Genomic DNA, 22519 nt, shown 5'->3' on the forward strand with positions numbered 1-22519 from the left:
AACTTATTAAACATTCTGGCGAATGTCACAATCTCAATTTAGATTGACATAAAATTATTCCTATTTATATATTCTAACGATTTGCAGACCATATAGCGTGGAATTTATAACGTGAATTGTGTAACCTTTTCATTGAATTAAATCATAATGGCAGAAACATTATGGACAATATATTTAACTGTACTGCCGCTGAAACATAGCGATATTGAATTTATTTCAAATCAGATCTGTGGCATCTCATATTAATCTTACATATGCATTTGCATTTGCTCCTTATTTTTAATTTAAAAGACGGTTTAAAAGAATATACATATATGAAAACTTATGCAATTGAATTTTTAAAAAAACATTTATATTTCTTGCCATAAAAAGATTTTTTAAAAACCCCGATCTTATACCTATGTAAAGTTGCACTTTCATTTCTACATTTCAATTTGAGATGGTTATAATTTATAACATGATTTCAAAAAAGAGATAAAAAATTTAACTATTAATGTTATCATTTTTAAATATTTAGACATTTTATATTAATTTTCTTTGTTTGATTAACAACTAAATGTCAAAATTTAATTTTAATTAGCAAATTCAGATCTAGACATAGTTACAGTTTACACCTTACACAGATAAGCTTAGAGTGAGAACGGTCACCTTCCAAGCAAAACATGCATCTTACTAAACAGAACATAACATGACATGATGTTTATCATTGAATTCAAACCTGTCTTCTTCTTTCTCGTGCCTTATCCTTTCATGACATTGGCGACCATCGACCTCCACAAAACCCGATCTGTAGCACTTTTTTTCCTTTTTCTTTAGAAATTGTCCAGGACTCAGAGCCGTAAGTTAGCACAGGAAAAATGTAACACCCTAACAGTTTTAATTTTGTTGATATACTGATTTTACTGTTGGTGAGGATGTTTTTCATTCTAGAATATGCATCTTTCGCCATAGCTATCCTTCTTTTGATATCCAGTCCAAACCAGTCCAAAAGAGTAAACATCAACTGAAGATAATTCCGGACAGACTTGTGGTTTTTTATATAATGACATTTTGACGTCCAATGTTTTGTATTAGCTTTCATAGTTACACAGGTACATTTACTTTTAATAATTTAATTAATTTTTGTTACTGACATGACGTAAAATAATAAATTTGTATTTTTTCATTATATCTGAGTTACCAACCAAGCTAAATTAAAATAATCATTTCCCTATCGATTTATAAATTTTATTTTTAACTCTAGCGACTGCATATATTTCGCAGGGATAGACGCGCTGTAAATGAAATAACGATTTTTGTTATATCGTTAACAAAATTTAGTATTGTCTGTTATTAAAATGCATTTTAAATTAATTAAACAATACAGTTTACTTCGGCAATATCATTTTCTTATCACTTTTTTTAAATCGAGACATCAAAAATTGTTATTTTCAATCAAACCGCTATTTGCAACTGTTAATAAATCAAGCTTATCGAGTTTTGTTTTGAAATTACAACGTTGCAAAGCGCATCACTACATAATTCGTCATTTTTCAATTTTTAACTTGTTTTTTAAAACCGCAAATAAATTAGCAAGTCATAACTAGCCCTTGTGGCGCAACCGGTTAGCGCGTTCGGCTGTTAACCGAAAGGTTGGTGGTTCGAATCCACCCAGGGGCGTCGTTGCTTTTTACATTTTTATTCAATTTTTTAATTGCGTGTGTACGGCTGACGAATGGAGGATCTGACGACCCTACAAACCGACATTTTCAATGCAGTCATTCGATGAAGGAAATTGTACGTACTACAAAATTCTTGTTTTCTTTGTGTAAGCACAATGTTTTATTTATTGATGTATATGATATATATTGTTCACCACATTATATTCTTAAATCGAAATTCAGTTTTACGATTTGTTATAAGATGCTGTCTTTCATTTGTCTAGATAAACTAAATTTGCTAATGTTGATTCAGAATTATTTTCATCACCATTGATTCAAGAATCCAATTATAAGCCATGGCTTTGCTGTTGTTTATGATTGAGTTTTCTGTAGGACTAAGGACAAGTAAAATTGCAATTTCAAATAATAAGCAAATTTATTTTAAGATTTTATTTTCAAATTAACATTTTGAAGAAAGGGTTTTACAAAGCAAATAAATACTATTTTAATTTACGTAATGTTCAAAGCAGTTTTACAAGCGCTATTAAATCAATTTTTCCTTTCAATAGCTATGTCTTTCTTGTCTGCAGTTTCAATATTATCTTCAACGTTTTGAAAAGTTTTCTTTTTACGTCTAACGGTTTCACAGACGCATTTTATTTTTTCCACATGTGACTTGCTTGCATTTTTTGCTCCTGATCCTCTATCGGTCAATTCCCCTTTTCTTTTCATTTTTGACTTTTTCCCTTGCGAATCCAATAATTTTTGGCAAAATCAAAAGCTGAATGTTAATTACCAAATTAATAAGGTATTATTGGGTACTCACCATTCTTAATTGAGATTATGTTGAAAAACCATTTATTCTCTATCTAAAATGTTTTAATAAAAGAAAACAAACGAAACACAAACCCTTTGCATGTTATTCTATGATAAACCTCGGAAAAAGCCAAATCCTACAAAACAAGATTTTGGTCGCAATTCCTTGGTACTCCGTTATTACAAAGTGTTCGCAATCAGGACCTAAATAAACGCATTTGCCATTCTCGAACGTTCTCAAAGAATCTCATTTTAAAGACCTTTACATCGTATAGTTGGTTAAAAGTCTTGTTTTATAACGTTTTCCAGCAAACATCATCTGAAATCACTTTTGGCACGACTTTGGTCCGCGAAAATAGGAACAAACAGAAAATTAACTCTAATTTAATCATTTCAAATCTTTTAAATAGTCGTAATTTTTCTGATAATTAAACATCTTCTTTATATATATAAAAGTTTTTATATTGTTTATAATCTATTAAATAAACGTACATTCCTAAATATATTTTTTTTAAATGCCTAAATATTGACAAAAAATAAATTTTCAACCCAATCAAACACAAAAAACAAATAAATTTTATTAATTATTCTATTTAAAAGAAATATATTGCTTCTCTGTGTAACTATATTAATTTTTATTTCTTTCGACATTTAAAGCAATCAATTACAACAACAAAAATAATAATATAGAAAATACAAATTATTATTATTATTACTTTTATTACTAAATATTATTATTACTAATTATTATTATTATTATTATTATTACTAATTATTATTATTATTATTATTATTATTACTAATTATTTCCTCACGTGAATACAAACGCCAGAAATATAAAAACTTGAAATTGAACTTAAATTCAGTCTACAATAACTGTTCGCACTCATTTAAAATATCAGCTGTGGGTTTTTATAACAATTTTAATCTAACTTTGTTTAAAATTTTATGGCCGAAATCTTTTAATGAAAAATTGATTAACGCGGTAATTAGCTCGTCATATAGCATATATTGTGACAGAAACACTACTTAACCGATTTTAAATATATTTTTTACTCTCAAGCACTTGTTGATCAAAGAGCATGAGAGGATCGTACATTATATTTTATATTTTATTTATTTACACTCTAATATATAATTAATAATTTTCGATGGATTCCATTTGGATTTAGTTTTTCGGTAAATAAAAGAATGTTCCCATTATTATTATTATTGTTATTATTAGCCCTTGTCACCGACCGTCTTATGTTCGTTTAATTGGCATATAATTAATAAAAAGGAAACGGTCAAACACACAGCCTAATTTTTGCCATACTAGCGAACATTCGGTGAATTTCTCGGCCCCCCCCCCCTCAAATTTCAAAAATAATTCAACATTTCAACATTTTTCCAATTTTGGCTTTTTAGTCAATGCGGTCTAGATTCGCCACTGTGTAGAAGATAACCTCAAACGTCTTCGACAGAGATTTGTCGATCAGCAGTATATTGTTGGCGATGGCGATAACAAACGTTTGTTTTAAAATGGTCTGCAAGGGCTCTGGTAAATAGTTTTGTTTTGTGTGGTGCATAGTATTTAATACTAGCATTGTCTTTTATTGTATTATTTTTATTATAAACTGTACTGGAAACAATCTATTCTAAAATATAATGTCGCTAACGCTTCCAGGTAAACGTTCTGGTAAAAAAAAGCTTCATTTCAACTCCTATGAGTAATTTAACGTGTAAAAGTTAGACATCGACTGTCATGAAGCATCCATTCATAGTTCTGAACACTGATAATAAATTGATTGCCATGGCTAAATCGACACAATCGTCGGCACCCTACGTCTCGAGAGACGTTGGTGAAAGTGTAACCAAAGTTATTGGATCCTGCACCGCCAAGAATGACAATGCAGACCAATTCTGAATAACTACAACATCCAGCACAGAATCGTTTCACAATAAAAAATGATATTTACTGGTTGTCATCGGAAAGCTAGATTGTAGAACTGTACTAAGCTGAAATACTTGATAATACCTTTCAAATTCAATCGAAGCTTATCCTAACATATCCTAAAACCAAAACCCAGAACTATGCCCAAAAACATATATACAAAATATAAGTATATTATAAATTATATAAGTATATGGTTTAAGTAGATTTACACCATATTTGAGATTTACACACGAACGATTAAAACCATGGATATATTTATTATATATATATATATATATATATATATATATATATATATATATATATATTATAATATTATATCCATGAATAAAACTATGAAAACGCAGTTGTTAAAACTGGCTTTCCATACAGGTGTACACACAATTCAATCACGTGCGATCTAGCGTAATTATTTGTTAAAGCACACCTGTTCATCTTTGTTGGTGATGATGAAGAATTGATGATGTTCATTTTATATGTAATGTAAGGTTGTTGTTGGTTTGATCAAACGAAAAGATGTCTGTAGAACAGCATGTGAATGGTTTGATCGCAAGGTAATTTTATATCGTAACAATATAAATAAGCCATTATAATATTATATTTCATAATAATGTCGTCTTCTCATACCTTGATCAATGATCTGTTGCTAGAATCAAAATAAATTTTTCTATATATTTTCCAAAATTCCATTTGTGTAACAAATGAATTGTTTTGTCACTAATTCGTGTTGTCACTATCATGACATTTTTTATCATATGATTAATCTATCGTATCATTTTTTTATTTCAATACAGAATACACCAATCAAAGCCAACCCATCAACTTTTGATAAACACTTCATCTTTTAATACTAATTTTTTCATTTGTTTTTACATCTGTTTCTCTAACCTTGCTATTTAACCAAAAATATTTTTATGTTCAAGTTTGATAGGCATTCAATAAATATCTTTATTACAACCAGATTAACTGATTTCTTTGTTTATTTATCATTTCCAACTTTTTCAGCATAATTTCATCTTGCATCTTATTCATACATACAGTCATCTACAACATTTTGTGAAACATCTGTAACAGTTTATTTAATAATCACATTTCCACAATAGCACAATCTTGAAGTTATTTGATTCACTGGAAATATTGAAAAACGTTACAAAAATTAATAAGCATATAATTTTGGAAAAGTGTTTAAAAACAAAAAAATTTAAAGCACACTATTTTAACTAAAGCCATTATTCTTATTTTAAAATTGAAGTTTTTTGAAAGAGAATATTTCTGAACCAAGCAAGCAATGGTTGCTCGACATCAGACAGTCTGTTGATGTAGAATGCATGTGTGTGTTGCAAGGTAAATCTTTGAAGAAGAAAAAATTATCCAAGCCAAATTTGTCTGTTCATTTCAATTACTCTGACATTAAAGGTTCCAAATAACTTTTTTCAATTACTTTATTAATTCAACTTTGCAACTTTTTTTGGAGTTTATTATAAATATTAATTTTTTTCCAATGGATTATTTTTGTAATGCAAAACTTTGCTTTAGCTCACATAATGAAGTTCCAAACTGATTCATGCAGCTTGATGGAGAAGTTGAGGACAGCTCTTATAAGGTGGATCAGAACTTTTGATTAATACAAACCACATGCAACTTTCATCATCATCAACGATTTAGTCATTATGCATGTGAAATGTTAACGATTCATTTGAATGTTTGTGTCACTTTACTAAAAAAGAGTTATCTATTTAAATAATGGCCTTATATTATTCATGGGTTTAAATATTCAATGGTTCAATGTAGCATTGAATCAGAAGAGGCAGATGATGAAATATTCAACATGCTGTTCAAAATCCTCCACGAAATGAACAACATAATTGAAATAAGCAGGCAACATGTTCAACTCACTCAGTCACGACAATTTATCTTGGAGGTCGATTTTTTTTAGTTCACACTTTCACAAAAACATCTTGAATAAAAATGTAATTTAATTGATTTAATTGAAAGAAGGTCGACAGCGTTGAAGAAAGTGTACTTAAATTGAACCTAATCATGAACTCTAACAAGTATTTCACAATTAGAACATATATTTCTGTGTTTGTCACAATATTTAAATAATATTTCTAATCACGTTATCACGTTGTTTAATATTCTCATTTATAATTACATGGTATGGTGACTATACTATAGTCACATTGTTTTAATATTTTCTTCAATGGTATTCTTCGTTTTCGTCACAGAGATAAATACACGAAAAAACAGAAGATCTTAATTGAACTGGTTAAGTTAGAAACTACATTAGGGACCTTGCACGGAAATATCATGCAAATCCTTCTCCAGGTATCAGTATCGCTAGCACATTCGACGCTAGCGAAATTCTTACCGTTTTAATGGTGTAATTTTTTTATTTCAACTACCCAGACATTTTTAAATGGAGGTTTTGAATTTTTGAGAAAACTCTCTACATTCACAAAGAATCAACATTTACTAGAGAAAAAGAATGCTACTTACATTAAAAAGGCCAAAACTTTTTTCTCAGACCTAATATCTATCTGTTTGTTGTCAGACGACGTTACAGAAATCATTGTTCAGGTGAAAATTTGAAGATTTGTTGCTGATCAAACGAAACATTATTATGCAAACTCTAAATTATAATGAGATTATTTTGATATTTTAGGAAAAAACCGTGGAGAACTTGTTAGAACTGTGTCATACGTGTTCAGTTGATATTGATAGACATGGTGTTATCTACAAAAATTATTCCGGGCCGCTGAGAAGTGTCCTAGCCGAATTATTGAGATCCCTCTCCACAATTTGTTCACTGGTCAGTGGCGTTGACTCTTTCATAAAGGTCAGGCAGATTTCATTCGTTAATTTTCGAATTTTCTTACTTACTCAAATTATTTTTCTAGTTTTCGTATTTGTATAATAATATTTATTTTTTATTTCAGCGGCACTGCGTTTGTTAGAGGTTCATACTAAATAAGAGATATAAATAAATACAAATAGAAGTAAACGCATAAATGTTCTCATTGAAAACAGAGCAATGGATATGAAATAATGACCAATCTCCTGATGAACCCGTGCTCTAACCACAGAACAAAAATAGAAATTGCAGGCGTCGTTGCTCAGGCAAGCACACCCACCTTATTTATATGCCAACAAATGGAAAGCTATATTGAATGCATTCCTCATATAATCAAGGCTCTAATTGGTATGTTCTTACGTTCAATTTATGTTTTTTTATATATTTTAGATAAACAGCGTAATATAATCTTAAAATTTGACACGATATTTAATTGTACAGCTGTTTTAGTTTGGTATTAAAATTTGTTTAGATTTGCTCATAAAGTCAACTGACCACAATGAGTTTCTGTTGTGTTTGTATGCTTTGGACGTCATATCATCACCATCACTTTCATCTTCGCCAACGTTTTCGTTATCCTATCAATCATCATCTCTCTCTTCCCCATCCTCGTCATCAACTCCGAACACTGAAAATGATGACAACATATTTATCGATTTCATGAGTGATGCGAATGTTGTTGAACTTCTTATCAACCGTTGCCTGGAATACAATCTAGATAAAACCATTTTTGCCAAAGATAAAGTAATCATCTTTTATTTTCATACTTTTATTTTTACTCAGTTAATATTGCTCCGTGTCACTATTTATTTTTGTAAAATTTTTTAACGAACCTCGGGCACTGCACAAGAAGGAGCATCTCATATATTGATTGTGTCAAAGAACTTTCAATTGGAACGTGATCTGCCGTCTGAAACAATGCACTTGTGCAGTTGAACAAATGAGAATAAAATGATCATAGAACATTTTCAAATCAGTTGTGGTTATAAATTTTAAACTAACTTGTTTTATTTTACGTTGCTGTTCATTTAGGTGTTAAACATTCTTACGTCTATATATCCTCGCGTAATTGACCTACACATCGAACAAGAAAAGAACATGAGCCAACTTCTAGTGAACTACTTAAATGACGATCCTCGACCTGATTTAACTGAAATTGAAATGAAAACGTTTGAGAATGTGATAGAAAAAACGGCCAATCTAATTTATGAAATGTGTTGCAAGCGGTTCAAGATGTGTAAGCATTTCCTCCAGCTCAACTGTAAGTTATTTTGGGTATCAATTGTAAAACTAATTAGCCCGGTTAAAACTGTTAATTATTTTTGAATTCAAGGTGTCAATGCTTTGTTGGAAGCAAGCAAGAAACTAACACGAGGCAGACATGATGAGTCGTCACTGAACGCCTGCATGGTAGGTTATTAAACATTACATTGTTGTATCCATTAGAATATGTGATCGTAATAAACTACCATCAATAACACGCTAGAAATTTTTCTTTCTCTTTTATTTGTGTATATACTGGATTGCATGAACTCATGGGCGTAGCCAGGGAGGGGGGGAATTTGGTATTCAAACCCCCTGAAATAAAATAAAATATTTCAAAATTTGATCTGTTTTATATTTGAATTTTCGCTATTTTAAAAAAATTGTTTAAATTTTTTTATATTTCCACTTTTAAATTGACATTCCAAATAATCGAACAATTCCTTATACTTCTTGCGATATATTGGCAACTTTAAAATTTGGTTGCAGTAATATGAATGTAAGGCATGTTCATGATTGAAATTATTGAGCTTCAACGTCGTCCATGTTCACGGCTTTAATGGTAACAACAGTAACATTCGACGCACTCACAGCAAAAGTTCACCACTAATAATAAAATTAATAATGATAATAGTAATAGTGATGTATGACAAACTGATGGCCGCGGGCGGTTGTTATTTTCAAATTCATGGGTACTTGCGTGTATGTGTACATTCTAATGGTAAGAGATGAATGTGTGCGTTATGGAGTAAATTAGCTAGCTCAGGGCGAGAGGTATAAAGTTTGATTTTATTTTTGCAATGGAGGCTAGTTCAATTTTTGAGAAAGCATAAGATGTCTTGTTTGTTTATTTAATCTAGAAAGTATTGCAAAGATTGTTGTCAACGTTTGTGAGAACAAATTTATGGTACATTTTTTATACCAATTTTCTTCAGTTATGCTTAATTTCATTCAAGTATTTTCTGTTTATTTGTAGCCCATTCAATCCATTTGTTTTTATGCATATAATTACAATAGAATTGTGGCCTGAAAGAGTCTTCAGGCATACGAGAAATATGGAAAGCTAGTTTTGCTTCCAAAAAATCATCTTCTAAAGCCGCTTTAGTACGCCCTAGATTTGTGTGATAACATTTTGAAACCATATGTTTACACTCTACTTCAAATTTTGGAAACTTTACCAGTGTCAAGCTACCACACAAGAAAAAACATTTTCTAGCCCTACAAAGCCTTAAACATTTTTAAAGAATCAAAATAAAATATAAAAAAAAAATCCAAGAAACACCACTACCGAAATTATGCTAAATGGACGTTCGCTATAATTTAAATTTAGACGCCAAATTTAGACGCCAAACAGTTTGAACAAAAATTTTACAAAAAAGTTGTATGTTATTTATAATTTAACTTTTATAATAAAAAATAATTGTTTTTGGTATATTTACATTTATATTTTGATAGTGTTAACCCAATTTTATTTTGTTGTTGCTATTATTATGCATTTATCAGAGTTGAACATTGTAAAAAAATGTTTTTTGAATTCCCCTTGAAACAAAATCTTGGCTACGCCCATGGATGAACTTATCATTCCAGATCTACCAACTAAGTTTCTAGTAATCAATAAACATTCTTCAATATATGTATGTATATATATATATATATATGAAGTTTATATATATATATATATATATATATTATATCTATTTTATTCTAATTTACATACATATATATTAATTAATATATGTCTATCAGAAATTTTCATGTTCGACGAATATTGAGCCGATGTAAAGATTAAATCATGTAATTATTCAATGGAAATTGCTCATTTATAATACCTCCAGAAAGCCTTGAAGAAGCTGCACGAGAAAGAAGACATTCGGGAGCAAGCCTCAATGAACCAACAAAGCCACATAAATGACAATCCCAACAATGATGTTAGCGAAATTAATCTCATTTAACTGAAGAATGTTAGCTCCAGTTTGCAACTTACAACAATCATACATACATCACCAGTGATGGACATGCGCTAGTTTACAGGTCCGCATATCGTTTAATATTTTGATGTAATTTATCAAGAACTACAGTTTACAGGTAAATGTTATTTATTTCACCGAGTTAAATACTTCAAACATACGTTAAACGTAAGTCCAAATTTGGTTTGTAAATGTGTGACATTTAAATAAAGGTTTTACGATTTCAAATCATTCCACATCCACAAATGACAAATTGAGAATAAAAATGCATGATTTTGTTTTTTAATAAGGTAATAATTAATGTGAGAAAACTCCAAAATGGTTAAAAGATTTGATGAAACTGACTTTTCGACGAATAATAAATAAGAACAGTCCATTTTTAATCAACAATCTATGTTCTGTGTTCATTACGTTAAATAGATTGAAAATGAAATTAAATAAGAACAAGTTTAACGTTTCATAAATACAATTAAAAACTTTATTTGCAAATTATTTAAAAATCAAACCGACTTTTCAAGTTAAAATTGAAAACAAACAATGAATAATGATAACGAAACGAGATGCAAATGTCATTAAAGAGAATGAGAGCCAGAGTAGATAGAAGCGATAAGAATTCAAGTGAGTGGACAATCAGAAAAAGACATGAAACTTTTGACAGGGCAGAAGCGTAGGGCCGGAAACTTCTCGTTGGAGATTTCAAAGGGTAGAGTCGTTGATTCATTCGATGATCTGTAATTTGAACGGCGTTTATACATGAGTGTGGGAGTGAAGCACAATATTACTTCAACATTAAATTTTTTGGACTGTTTGTTAGAATGTTGCTTGTTGCTGATGCGTTTTACGATTAACATTAACGGTCGTTGGACAAAAATGAATTTCAAAATAAGAACTTTTTAACCCGACAATCTTTAACCAAAAACAATAATAATAAATCAGGCAAATTAGGACACAACGAACTTGTTACATGAATGAAGCAAATACTTGTCCCATTGAAGCTTACCATCTTTTTCCAATGTGAACTCCTATGGAAAACACATAAATTTACATTGATTACACAAATACCGAAAACTTCTCATTCAATTTTAAATTACTACTGTTAATATTCAACATCAAGCTCACAAATGAGTTTTACATAGCATCACAAATGTCAGACATGAAATGAGATTTAAAAAATGTTGAAATATCTAACAATGTAGAAAGTCTGTTCATATTCTGTGTGATATTGTGAGTTGCGGATGTATCTCTTCATTCTGCTGCTTGGATCCGGTCTCTTCTTCAGAACTAAACTCAACTTTGTGTAGTTCATTTAAGCACATTTTACTTAATAAACATCATTTATTAAGTTAATCTAATTTTTAAAAAACAGCTTAAATTAATAATAAATGTAAAAAATCAATAGTTAACGTTATTAACATGTTATAACTTATAACAATCAACACAGCACACCATCAGGTGCCTAAGTGTATAAATCAGTTCTGAGATAGACCAACTAGAGATTGTATTTGTTAACCATCAGATTATAGTTTATTATTTGTGTTTTCAGAATATCATTATTCATAAATCCTTCCATCACAGCCAAATTTGAAGAGATTCAAAAAAAGTTTGTTCATGACAGAAAAATTTAATTTATGGTAACCATAAGATGCAGAATAACCTACTTTATCGTTGTTGAGTTTGTAGTGGCCTTGCAAGAGACCCTGAACGTATGTGTTCCTCGTCTTCAAGTCTGGCAACACATTCAGCGGTAGTTTGGGACTCGTCAGCATGTATACAGTGCCTGGTTCAGATATTATTCAAAATCCTCTGAAAGGAAAACAAGACAGACGAAGAAACAGACTGATAAACATTTACAAGGACAGACATTAGACGAAACAGAAAGACAGACACAAGGACAGACAGACAAAGGAACAGACCTTCAGGATAGAAACGAAGGTATCTGAAGGAATGAACAACGTGCATTGGCTTGTACAGACCATCAAAACTTTTCTCACCACTTCTGAAGTAGGTGGTCTTGTTGATATAACAACCTTTAACATAATAAGTCCTAGTTAGAGTACTCAAACTTCCAGCAAAAAAAAAAGAGTAAGAGTAATTCCACAAAATTATTATTACATCATTACTCGCATAATTACATTACTGAAATGAATCCAACTACTATTTGTTTCTCAAACATGAATTAAAAAATCAAACACAACAAATGCAGAGTGTCTCAAACAAACAAATGATTTGTTACAGATCAGATATCATTGTTGATCCAACATTTTTACTTAACAACGGTTTTATCTTTTCTGTATGATAAATATAAATTAGTGATAATGTAATAGAGAATAAACCACAAATATATTTAAAACAAAAATTCAAACCGAGCAGAAAAAAATAAAAAACAATAATTAAAGGTTATAGCAATTGAAAGAACATAAAACCCAAGCATAGTGAATAACATTAAGTCATGTTAATAAACATTCATGCTAACTCACAGCGCTCTCCGCTACACACTGATCACGCAAATAATAAATAAGCACTGCAGTCATACTTTTTCAATGAAGTAAATGAAAAGAAAACAAATTTTTGACCAAAATGAACATTTCCTACCATTAAATTTGACTCTAGGTCGTTTCATGAACATTTGCCTGAATGAAGAATATGAAGACAGGGCAATATTCTTCTCCCAGGTTCTGCATAGTTGGTTCAAACGTTTACAAATACTCAACGAGGGTATTATAAAGTACATATATCGTTATCCCCCTTAGGTTGTTGAAATCATATTGTGCGGTAAGCTATCATCACACATCTTATAAAATGTGGAATGAAGCTTAAATATTCAATAAGTTAATTTGAACTTTTGAACTTATTTTAAACACCAGATTTAATTATTTATTTTCAGATTTCGATAGTGATTAACATGAACAGACATTTTGATTGTTTTTACTATCTGTTTATATTTTAGAATCAATATTTTTGGTTTACGCATCTAGTTGTTTGTGCATGTTTAAGTCTTTTGTTGTGCTTCTGATTACTCCGCTCAATGTTATATGTCATACTATGTTTATAAGTTGCCCATTTAACAACCTCAAATGATCAGATGAATACAAATACATCTCCATTGAATAGTGTTGTCATGATAAATTTATTATATCACATGGCATTGGATTTTAAAGTTTGAAATAATTAACATTCTTTAAACAGGAGAATAATAACTATTATTATATAATTATAATAATAACTAATAATAAGTATAACTAATATTATATAATATTCTAATAATCTTAGAATAAAACTATGTTGAAAATAGTAAGAATAAATTATGATAAATAGTTAGTCAGAACAACCTCATGCATATTAACTTCCATATATCTTCAGCACGAGCGAGTGAATAGAAACTTTTACAGACCTGTTGCAATTATAATTTTATTACATAATTTATACACATTTATATTTAATTTATACATATTTATACATTAACATTTTATTATATATTAAATGCCATAATATATAAAAAATATAATTCGATAAAATAAAAGTTACTTATAACTATTATCAGTCTAGAGTACTAATCTTCTTAAAAAACAATAGTAATATGAAAATGACCATAGACTCACAAAAACACTTTAAATGATATCATCTTGTTGATCAAACTCAAATAAATCCTATCACTTTCATTAATTAATTTAAAAGAACTAAATGATTAGAAAAAAAAATGAGGTTAGCTCTTTAATTATATAATTATATAAGTCATAATTACACTGTAAAAAAAATATAAAAATATGACCAAAGCTAGACTCTCCAACGAATCAGTATCCAGGTTGCTTGACACGACCCACTTAAATATATAGGTCAGTATCTCCACTGGCAGAGCTGATATGTGGGTGGTCTGGGGAGGGGTGGTTTTTATATTGCATGGTGTCAGTTAATGTGAGTGAACATATCATTCAATGCTGCATGAAATTTCACGAAATGAAGATGTCAAAATTGGCTGAGATTACGCAAGAAAATTATTTGATTTTCTAATTTAAATAATTTATTATTTGTTTAAGAAAGTAATTTTTGTTCATGAAAATTTATTTTCAAATTTGAATAAATAAAATAATGAAAGTTTAAAATAAAAGTTGTAGATACATAAAACTTAATGAACTCAAACAAAGTATTAATGGTTAAACAACTTTACACAAAACCAAAAAAACACACACACGCACAACATAAACAAATATATAGCTCAAAACCTCCATAAACTAAATCTCCATAATTCAACTTGCCTTACAAAACATATAAAAATTTGTCAAAGATACTAAATATTTTTAATAAAAACTGTTGTTAGTTGAAACGCTTTGAAAGAATTATAATGCTTGTTTTAATCAATAATATACACCTGCTGAGTAAATTCAGGAACACACGTGCAACCTTCAATGCATTTGTAGATCTGTAGATTTTCAAAATCTTCTGCAAGATCATCATCTTCCTCGGCCTCATCCTCTGTGTCCTCTCCATCATCTTTATATTCTCCAATTTGAAATATTTTTTCGGGACCTGCACTTATTTCTTTTTCAGTTGTTTCTATGTGGCCAATCTCTGATGGCTTAATAAAATTAAAAAAAGGAAGGCATGAAATGTATTTATTTATTAATGTTAATTTTATAATTTCTAAATCAAGCAGGAAATAAAATAATAATTTCTATAATAATACCATTTTATAAAAATTTTAGTTATTTCTCATCAGAAAATAAGATTTAAAAAAAAAGTGACACAAATATTTCACCTGTGACTGCTCAGTATTGGTCACAAAGACGACATTATTTGTTGTACCGTGATTAATTTCATGTTTCCACTGTCTTCTAAAGATCTCCAACTCATCTGCTGAGACAGAGTCAGGTCTGTTTCCAACAGCATCATTACAATTACGGGGATTGCTGTCACTTGAGTCGACAACAGGAAAGCCACCATCAACATCATCTTCTTCACCTACTACATCTTCTTCAAATATTTCTTTGTCGTCTTCTATATTATCCTGCAATGTCAAGTTAATTAAGTTTAATTAATTTAAGTTCAATTTTATTTTAAGGAGTAATATTAGATATGAACTAACAGTTGTTTTAATTTTTAAATCATTGATTTAATTAAAATACTATGTAACAGAATAAAAATATAAAAGTCATTAAGTTAGCAGTCAGCTCAAGTGGCAGGATCATGTCACGCCTCTCTATTTAGTCAGTAGTCAAGACACAGCAAATGAAGGATATCAAAAAACAGAATATGGGCAGGTAGTTCAACCTCAAAACAAACAATCAATCAATTAGTTCCTAACGCGCAATTTTCCCCCCAGATGTTCAACAGTGCTTCTCAATGAATTTTTCAAATAGTTGGGTCTTGAGATTCGCTCTGAACTTTGTAAGTGATGGAGAAGTAGTCAGAGAAAAAAAGTTTCAGAAAAAAAGGGCCAGAAAAAGCAAACGCAGATTTAGCAAAAGATTTAAGGTTTTTTAATTTAAAAAGTAAGGAGAACCAAAAGACGATCGTAAACTGGGACATAAAGTGCATGACAACCGACAGAATGCTACACACAAATTCTAACCATAATGATGAAAAATTTAAAACGTCAAATCACGCCAGGAGTAGCAGATAACGCGGGATACAGTAACTAAAATTCTAGCCCACCTTATCGCCGCCATTTTTTTCTAAAGTTTTCAGCAGGGCACACGCTTTTATACTCTCTTTAAAATTCCAGAAATTATACAAAAAGCCAAATTTTTGGCTAACTTGTTTCTTTCGATTTACACTATATATACATTAATTTGAATATAATATAAATTAATATCATTGAAAAATATCATTATATAATTATATTAATATCATTATATAATTCCATGATTAACATATATGAATTAAGACTGTATATTATTACTATTATAAATTATTTTTATTGTAATAAAAAATTTTTTTTAACAAGAATATCCATTTTAAAAAATGCTTAAAATTTCGTTTAGTTTGAAAACATGTGTTTTGACATCCATTTTAAATACATATTTATATCGTGGCATCGCACGGCATTTCCTAGTATATGAGTGTGAATGGTTCTCGGCCTTTCACGTTCTTGGCCGTTTTTGTTGAGGCCTACCATCTCAACTCTTTCGATGTTGTCGTTCAGACAGCGCATCACATGTTCAAAATGTTCTCATTTGCACAATTTTACATGGCATAATTATCTTTAATTTGTGCCATATTGTAAACTTGTTTGTTTGTTTATTTGTTAGTTTGTTTATTTGTTAGTTTGTTTATTTGTTAGTTTGTTTGTTTGTTACTAGTTTTTTGTCATTAAAATAGAACGATTTTCGGAGATATTTGTTTCTTTTTCAGTTTGAATACGTCATTATCTTAGTCTCGTAGTCGTGTTGATTTTAGAAATTTATTTGTCAGTTTGGTTTCCACGTCCATCAGCAGCTTTGATTTCGTGTCGCCTGTTCAGACATTGACATCCAACAGACATCTTTCAATTTAATATGAAAATACTTAGAAGTTTGCAGAAATACTTAGAACAGTTTTTCTAGATCCCCCACAATTTCAAAAACTACATCAACACGCTTTTCTACCTTTGTTGGTAATATACCAATCACGGTATTATATTCCTTAGTTCCAGTCGGTTCATGTAAACGTAGCTAGTAGTACTGGTGGCTGAAAACAACGGTCATTATTCCAATATCAAATTAAAATTGGGATCGAATTAATGCTGCAAATATATATTCGTAACATACATTAAATATAATGCAATTAAGACATATGGAACGTTTTATCTGAACAATTTGGCTGTTATGTTCAATCAATGCAAATCAAAAGCATCCACTGGTGTCTAATACATGAGATATAGAACAAAAACAAAAGAAATTTTTGGAATACGCGAGGAATCATTATAGAATTACAATTATGTTATTACCTCCAGAAGATTTTTTAGTAACTTGATGAAAAAAAAGTTTATCAACATAATTTTAAATTCTATTTTGAATATAATCTCATTAAAATAGAGGTCGTCATCGGTCTAACACGAGAACATTTTTTTATGTTGAAAATAAATTTAGTTAGTTAAAAATGAAGTCTTTAATAGTAGGCACAAACATTTGGAAGTTTCAAGTGATTGTTATTTGCAATTATTAATTAATCAATTAAGTACTACTTTTAATAAATTATTTAATAAATATTTAAAATTAATTTAAAAAGATTCCACAACCCATCAAACGCTGAGTGAGCGTATTGTTAAGAAGGATCATGTTCGTAGTGAATGAGGAATATTTGAATTGAAGAAAAAGTTGATGACGACGTGAGGATGAAGATGATGATGAAAAGATGATGATGGAGATGACGACAACGACGATGATGAATATGAGAGTGATGATGACGATAATGATGACAAACATGACGACGACGATGATGATGACTATGGAGCTGATGGAGCTATGATTATGCATCTTAATATAAATTTAGCATGATGACGTTCCAAATCTCAAATACTGAAATTTATAGCGCAATTCTTTATACTGCTGCTGATGACGATGAAAATGATGGTTATGATAATTATGTAATAATGAGGAAGATAACACAGAAGATGATGTTAAAGAGGTTATGATCATTATTTTAATGTTTGTTGAAAAATGATAATGATTTGAAAAATTGGGAGGATAATATTTTGGAGTTCGCCGTTTCTTTGGTTTTGCTGGATGACATCATCGATGTTGTTGATGATGTCGTTTGCTTTGATGGTGTCGTCGTCGTTGCTATTATTGTGGTTGTGGCTGGCGAAGTTGAGGCGATAATCGTTGTGGTCAGATTTGTTACATCTGCTTCTGAGTTGAGGGTAACTGATTTTGAAGTTGACGATGTCGATGTCATAGATGATGTCACAGAGGATGTCATGGATGATGTCATGGATGACGTCATGGGTGACGTGGTTGTTGTCAAGGATGATGTTGTTGATGTCATGGAAGATGTGGTTGATGTTGTAGTCTTAGTTGTTGTATTGGTATTTGATGCAGTTTTGCTTGTTTGCATTGAAGTTGCACTGGAAAGTGATGTTTTTGCGAAGATTAAGTTGGTAGATGTTTGTGTAGAAGTTGATGGCGTTGTTGTGGATGATGTGGGTGAAGTTGATGAAGTTGATATGGCAGGTGAAGGTGAAGAAGAAGATGATGTTCTTTGTAAGGATTTTAGAAAATATTGAGCAGTGTTATTATTTTTTGATGGACGCATGCAAATAGTCTGTGCGTAATCATCGTCGTCGTCATCACCATCATCACACTGTCTACACTCGCCACTCAATTCACTCATTTCATCTTTAATTTTGGTTGATTTTTTATCAACTTTATCCTCATCTTCTTCTTCTTCTTCATCTTCCTCTTCCTCCTCCTCCTCATCGTCATAATCTTCCTCCTCCTCCTTTTCATTTTTTCCGTCTCCTTCATCGCTATCTTCATCTTCGTCATCATAATGAACTTTCTCCTCATCACCTTTGCCGTCATCCTCACAGTTGATAGCATCACCAGCAATGATAACATTCCGACCCTCAGCTTCCTCGTTGAATGGCTGCGGCTGGTCGCTGTAGTAGATGGAGCTGTCGCTACCAATTTTTCTGAGAACGTATTTCTCCCCAGGTGCTCTTGCTAGTTTATGAAGATGACGACGATGATGATGTTGATGAGTGAATGAGTGATGTTGACGAGTGAATGATGCAATTTTAACACGATCGTTATCATTTTCCCCACTGTAACGATCATCATCATCTTCGTCGTCGTCTTTTTCTTTAATGGATTTCTTCTTTGTTTGTTTTTTGTTCGTCTGCTCCTAAAAGTTAAACATTTTTTTCATTATATAACAATTTATTTAAAAATCCACTTTTAATTTCATCATCGTCGTCGTCGTCATCATCATCCCAAACATCATTATCGTCCATGATATCATTAACATCATATAACGTCCTAAAATTATCATCATCATTATCATCTTTAGCGTCATCATCATCATTCTCGTCATCCAAGCATCATAATCATCATCTGAAACATCGTCTTCATCATCATCATTATCATCTCAGTCATCATCATCACCTCAAACATTCTTCTCAGATGTTTTCGTCATTCTAAACATCATCATCATCATTACCGTCGTCATCAGTCATCATCGTCCTCACCATCAATCCAAACATCATCACCCAAACATCAATTCTCCCATATATAAGTGCGAATTAATTAAAATCAGAAATAAAAAGTTGGCACATGCTTGCCACTCAACTATCTCCTTTTCATGTTGTACGCCATGCAAATAATGATAACCCTCCATCATCCAATCAACTTACATAATGATAATAATAATACACGTATATGCCATTATAAATTTATAATAACTTGAATATTTTCAAACATTAAAGAGGTCACATCAATTCAACTCAAAACATCAACACTACTAATACTTACTTTCTCTCTCTCTTTCTTTCTATTTTCTCTCTCTCTCTTTCTATTTTCTCTCTCTCTCTTTCTATTTTCTCTCTCTCTCTCTTTCTCTGATAAAAAACACGCATACAGTAGCACTAGCAGACCAACACATGTAGAGAAAAACACCAACATAAACTTATACGTAAACTTATAAATTAATATATTCATTATTAAATTAAATAAATCAATAAATATGATCAAACGCACACAGAGGCGCGCGTATACAAACATGTACGCGTATACAAACATGTACAAACATGCAAACACACACACGCGCGCACACGCACGCACACACACAATCACACACACACACACACGCAAACATTAACCTGCACCATACGATGATGAAAATAGTTGCTGGTAACGAAGATGATGATTTTGTTGAGGGAGTGATAGAGGAGGAACTTCACGTGTGTCAGTAGCGAGTCGCAACTGCAATTTATGGCGTTGTTCAGAAGCTCGTCCACTTGCTGAATGTTGTTGATTATGATGGTGATGATAATGATGATAACGATGATGATTGTGAAGTTTAGTGATGTTGATGATAATAGTGGTGGCCAGATTGACGATGATAAATTTGACAAAAGTATAAAATAAAATAAAGCAATTCATATTTTCATACAATTACAGAATTTCAAACAGCCTGCATGGGTGATGAAAAAATTAAAAATTTCTTTTATTCTGTGTAATCCACCCACTGCCACATTGGGGCCATCAAGCCGCCATGAACAGAATAACTCATGCTCTCACTAACAACTCACTAATCATGAGATTTTTTCAATTCTAAATTAATAATTTTTTCGTTCTTTCAAATTGGGCCAGCTTCTTAAAAATCAATTCTTATTCAGTGCTACACATTTTTAGCGGGGAGGACAGAACTCAAATACTAAAGTCTTTTGCAATGTGATTTTTAATACGTAAGGCATACAGACTTCAATTGCCGGTTGAATTATGATAGAACGAATTCGTTTCACCAATCACACATTCCTGGATCCTCAACAAAACAAAGCCATCTTATTGTGAAGCCTGCAACAAAAAACTATCTATTCAGCAAATATTAACTGAATGTGAAAAATACGATCAGATCAGAAGGAAACTCGGGGTTCCATCAAATGTAGAATTGCTCTTCCAGAATAGAAGCCAGGAAGTCTTGATTTCATTTGTGGAGGAGATAGATTTGATCAACAGAATTTGAAGTTTTCTAGATGTCACAACAAAATAATCAGTTTCTAATGACCCAATAGCGTTAAAATAGCCGCATCATGCTGAAACACCGTTAAGCAGCAAAAAAAGAATTCGTTTCAATGCGACATGATGCTGGTAAGCATTTAACACTTCAAATATTGGATAAAAATAGCTAAATGAATCAGTTCATTTACCAATGAATAATCAATTGATGGGATTTAGTTTGGGAAATTGCATGATTGCCCACCAAACAAACGAATTACGTTAAATGGTCGAACATTTAGATGAACAGGTTATTAATTCAAATAGAAAATATCAACAACAACCAAACAAACACGCATTGAATCAACAAACAACTTGATGGGTAATGAAATCGGTTTTATAATAATACTTAACCCAAAACAAAAGCAAAACAAATCAGAGAACCGTCTGCTAACACAAATGAATAACAGAATAGGTAGGTAGGTGCTTTTTATTATTATGCAACAAAATATATAAACTTTTTTTTATCTTAGTTTCAAGACGGCATAAGCATAATATCGTTAAATGATATACGATCATATTCTGCTCCTATAAAATGATAAACAACAACAAACACAAACATACCCACCACACAAACACGCTGCACAAAGACACAAACAAAACATATATACAAACAAACGTACTACCACAATAGTACATATTCATACATAATCACAAAAACAAGCACATACAATCACACAAACAAGCAAACGTATGCACACGTATACAAATACACACAAACATACACATACAAACACACACACAAAAGCGTACACATACATACAAACACACACACACACACAAACGCAAACAAAGACACACACACGATAACAAGGTTTGGTATTTATTAATTTCCAATATTCTACCCACTCATAAGGTGCTAATCTACCTACGACGCTATCACTCAACATCTATTATTTGTATGAATATTATTTTTCCATATCAAAACTCCTAACAACAGCAGCAACAACAACAGCAAGAACAATAATAATGATAATAATAATAAATTTATGATAGACAATCGTTTGAATATTCTGACACCACCTCCCAGCCTGTTTTTGAGAACAAAATTATAATTTAACAAATTAACTAAACTAGTGGTTGTATAATTTTGCCACGTCTCAGAAATTACAACAACAAAATTTAATAATGAGTTATTTTAAATTAATAACTCAGAAACATAATTAAACGAACTTCTTGAGTTAGTGTGTAATATTGAAAATGATTAAATTTAGGAATACAATAATAGTTATATGATATTGGCTAGTTATCAAGCGATTAATAAGAATAGGGGTGCTGTAACGAACTGAAAATGTTACAATCTGGATCCATGTCAATGTTGAATTTTCTAAAATTTGCGATTAAAAAGGAAA

The 22519-nt window shown here is 30.8% G+C and overlaps 3 protein-coding genes across 3 annotated transcripts; 2 read left to right on the forward strand and 1 right to left on the reverse strand.

Annotated features, from left to right (window-relative positions):
• Window positions 1-4908: 4908 nt before the first annotated feature.
• Window positions 4909-8182, forward strand: HELRODRAFT_161115 (hypothetical protein; the record flags this gene model as incomplete). Its single annotated transcript, XM_009021074.1, has 8 exons — window positions 4909-4946; window positions 5645-5736; window positions 5929-5995; window positions 6621-6720; window positions 6802-6972; window positions 7058-7231; window positions 7423-7594; window positions 8097-8182. The coding sequence occupies 8 exons, from the start codon at window positions 4909-4911 to the stop codon at window positions 8180-8182; spliced, it is 900 nt and encodes a 299-aa protein (XP_009019322.1).
• A 162-nt stretch (window positions 8183-8344) lies between these two features.
• HELRODRAFT_161116 (hypothetical protein) lies at window positions 8345-10461 on the forward strand (the record flags this gene model as incomplete). Its single annotated transcript, XM_009021075.1, has 4 exons — window positions 8345-8507; window positions 8580-8656; window positions 9527-9613; window positions 10345-10461. 4 exons carry the CDS (start codon window positions 8345-8347, stop codon window positions 10459-10461), a joined length of 444 nt encoding a protein of 147 aa, XP_009019323.1.
• Window positions 10462-12026: 1565 nt separating this feature from the next.
• Window positions 12027-14344, reverse strand: HELRODRAFT_65544 (hypothetical protein; the record flags this gene model as incomplete). Its single annotated transcript, XM_009021076.1, has 5 exons — window positions 12027-12253; window positions 12390-12503; window positions 13069-13151; window positions 13806-13867; window positions 14246-14344. Coding segments are annotated over 5 exons (585 nt in total), but the record flags the coding sequence as incomplete, so codon positions are not given.
• Between the last annotated feature and the right edge of the window lie 8175 nt (window positions 14345-22519).

Source organism: Helobdella robusta (assembly GCF_000326865.2).
Source record: "Helobdella robusta unplaced genomic scaffold HELROscaffold_3, whole genome shotgun sequence".
Lineage (NCBI taxonomy): Eukaryota > Metazoa > Annelida > Clitellata > Rhynchobdellida > Glossiphoniidae > Helobdella > Helobdella robusta.